Source organism: Convolutriloba macropyga, chromosome 4 (genome assembly GCF_964194025.1).
Source record: "Convolutriloba macropyga chromosome 4, txConMacr16.3, whole genome shotgun sequence".
Classification (NCBI taxonomy): domain Eukaryota; kingdom Metazoa; phylum Xenacoelomorpha; order Acoela; family Convolutidae; genus Convolutriloba; species Convolutriloba macropyga.
In genome coordinates, this window is record NC_134471.1 from 73581175 (window position 1) to 73583174 (window position 2000).

General features: G+C 41.4%; 1 protein-coding gene across 1 annotated transcript in view; it reads right to left on the reverse strand.

Moving 5' to 3' along the window:
• The window catches only part of LOC142338165 (uncharacterized), a 79564-nt gene that overhangs the window by 16581 nt on the left and 60983 nt on the right, over positions 1 to 2000 (reverse strand). The window contains exon 14 of the mRNA XM_075387802.1: positions 1198 to 1298. Coding sequence (XP_075243917.1) covers positions 1198 to 1298 — 101 coding nt within the window. The remainder of the gene's footprint in view (positions 1 to 1197; positions 1299 to 2000) is intronic.

Below are 2000 nucleotides of genomic sequence, written 5' to 3' on the forward strand. Positions count from 1 at the left end.
TTGTCCAATTCGTGTCCGGTACATTTCGTGTTTGTACATGTTACACCCTCAAAATTTGTTATTTTGGACTCGATAAGTAGTCCGTTAGATTCCTCTGATAATGGGGATTGTCCCCGTGTATGTTTTATAGGGCGTTTTCCGTAGTTTAGGTGGTCAATTTTTGGTCTGCAAGTCACCTCTCCTCGTTTCTGGCGATTTTGGTACGGTACCTTAATTATGCAATAACTTCTCGTAGAATGGACCAATTTAGATGATACTTTGACACAAATTGTGTCGCAAGCAGTACTTGTTTTGCTCTAAGTTTGGTTTGGTTTCGTTCAGTCAGTTTGGAAATATTGACCATTGAAGATACCCCAAGTTTTACCATCTGAAACAGGAGAATGGTCATCTGCAGCCTGTTACTGACCGTTGATGTTGTTATCATTCGGGTTGTTTAGGTGGCTGGGTAGACTCAGTGTATCCCAGTGATATTCCCAGCAAAATTTGGTTGTTATAGTTATAATCGTTGATGACGATGTTTGGTCATTTTGGTCATCATGGTCATTTTTTGGGGCATTTGGTGCCAAAGACTCGATCGTTAATAACTCTACATACAGGAATTTTTTTTCCTATTGAGTTGCATATTCAGAAAGCTCGTTAAGCGTGCTTTCTTTTTTTGACCTAATATAACCTGAATAAATACTCCCCAGAAGTTGTACATTTGTGTACAAGCATGGGAAACGTCCCAATTTTCGAGCGGACTTGGTCGATTTTTGCTAATAACTCCTTGTAGAGAAAGAATATTTTCATTTTGTTTAGTGATACTAACAGCGCAGTTCAAGACGGTTACAATGCTATACATGTCATATAGTGTTGTTTTCAAAAAGTTGTGAAATTAGCCTGCGAGTCAACCGTAATTTTGGTCATTTTGAGCGTTTCTGACGCTATTCGTGACCTAACTTCATTCTCGTATCCATTGCAAACCGCATTTCCATGCTCCCTGAGTTCCATGGCATTGTTCCAGAACTCATGCCAAAATTTGGCATTGGTCGGTTGGTGTTTTTTTTGGGGGGGGGGTCGTTGGGGGGGGGGGTGGCGGTTTGGCGGCGGGGGGGGGGTGTCGCTGGGTGGGGGTGGCCGTGCGTCTTGTGTGTTGTTTCTGATGTTCTTTTATGTATACTAACAAAATATTTTTTCAGAATTTGTTTGCTTGTTTGCCTTTCTTCTATTCTCTCTGCTGCCGTCTCCTCAGGTGAGTTCTTCCCGCTTCTTTGCTCGCTAGCTTTGCTAGCTGGTGCTTCCTTTCGGTCTGGTTTGCTCTGCACCGCAGAGCTGCGGTTTTCGGACCGGTTTTTTGGTCCGTGTTCCCACGTCGTGGGATTGTGTTCTTGCAAAGCAAGAAGGTTCGTTGAAGCTTTGCGCTCTTCTTGGATTTTCATTTTTGCTCTTTTTTTGTTTGCTTCCGCTTTTTTTGGTCTGGTTTGCTGTGCACGCACGCACAGCTTCGGTTTTCAAACCTCAGGACGTGTTCAAAAGATTTGAGGGTCTATGTAGGAGTGTGATAGTCCTAGTAGGTTCTACTGGAGGGCTAATTGTTGATCTAGGTGGTCTGAGAAAAAAGTACTTAATACGTTGTCAAATTTCGAGCTCAAAAGTTATTCTTGTGCGTTTTCATAAAAAGTGATTTTCAATATAGCCAAGGACTTGTTCAAATGATTTGATTGTCTATGTAGGAGTGTCATAGTCCTAGTAGGTTCTACTGGAGGGCTTATTGTTGATCTAGGTGGTCTGAGAAAAAAGAACTTAATAGGTTGTCAAATTTTGAGCTCAAAAGTTATTCTTGTGCGTTTTCATAAAAAGTGATTTTCAATATAGCCAAGGACTTGTTCAAATGATTTGAGTGTCTCTGTAGGAGTGTCATAGTCCTAGTGGGTTCTACTGGAGGGCTAATTGTTGATCTAGGTGGTCTGAGAAAAAAGTACTTAATACGTTGTCAAATTTCGAGCTCAAAAGTTATTCTT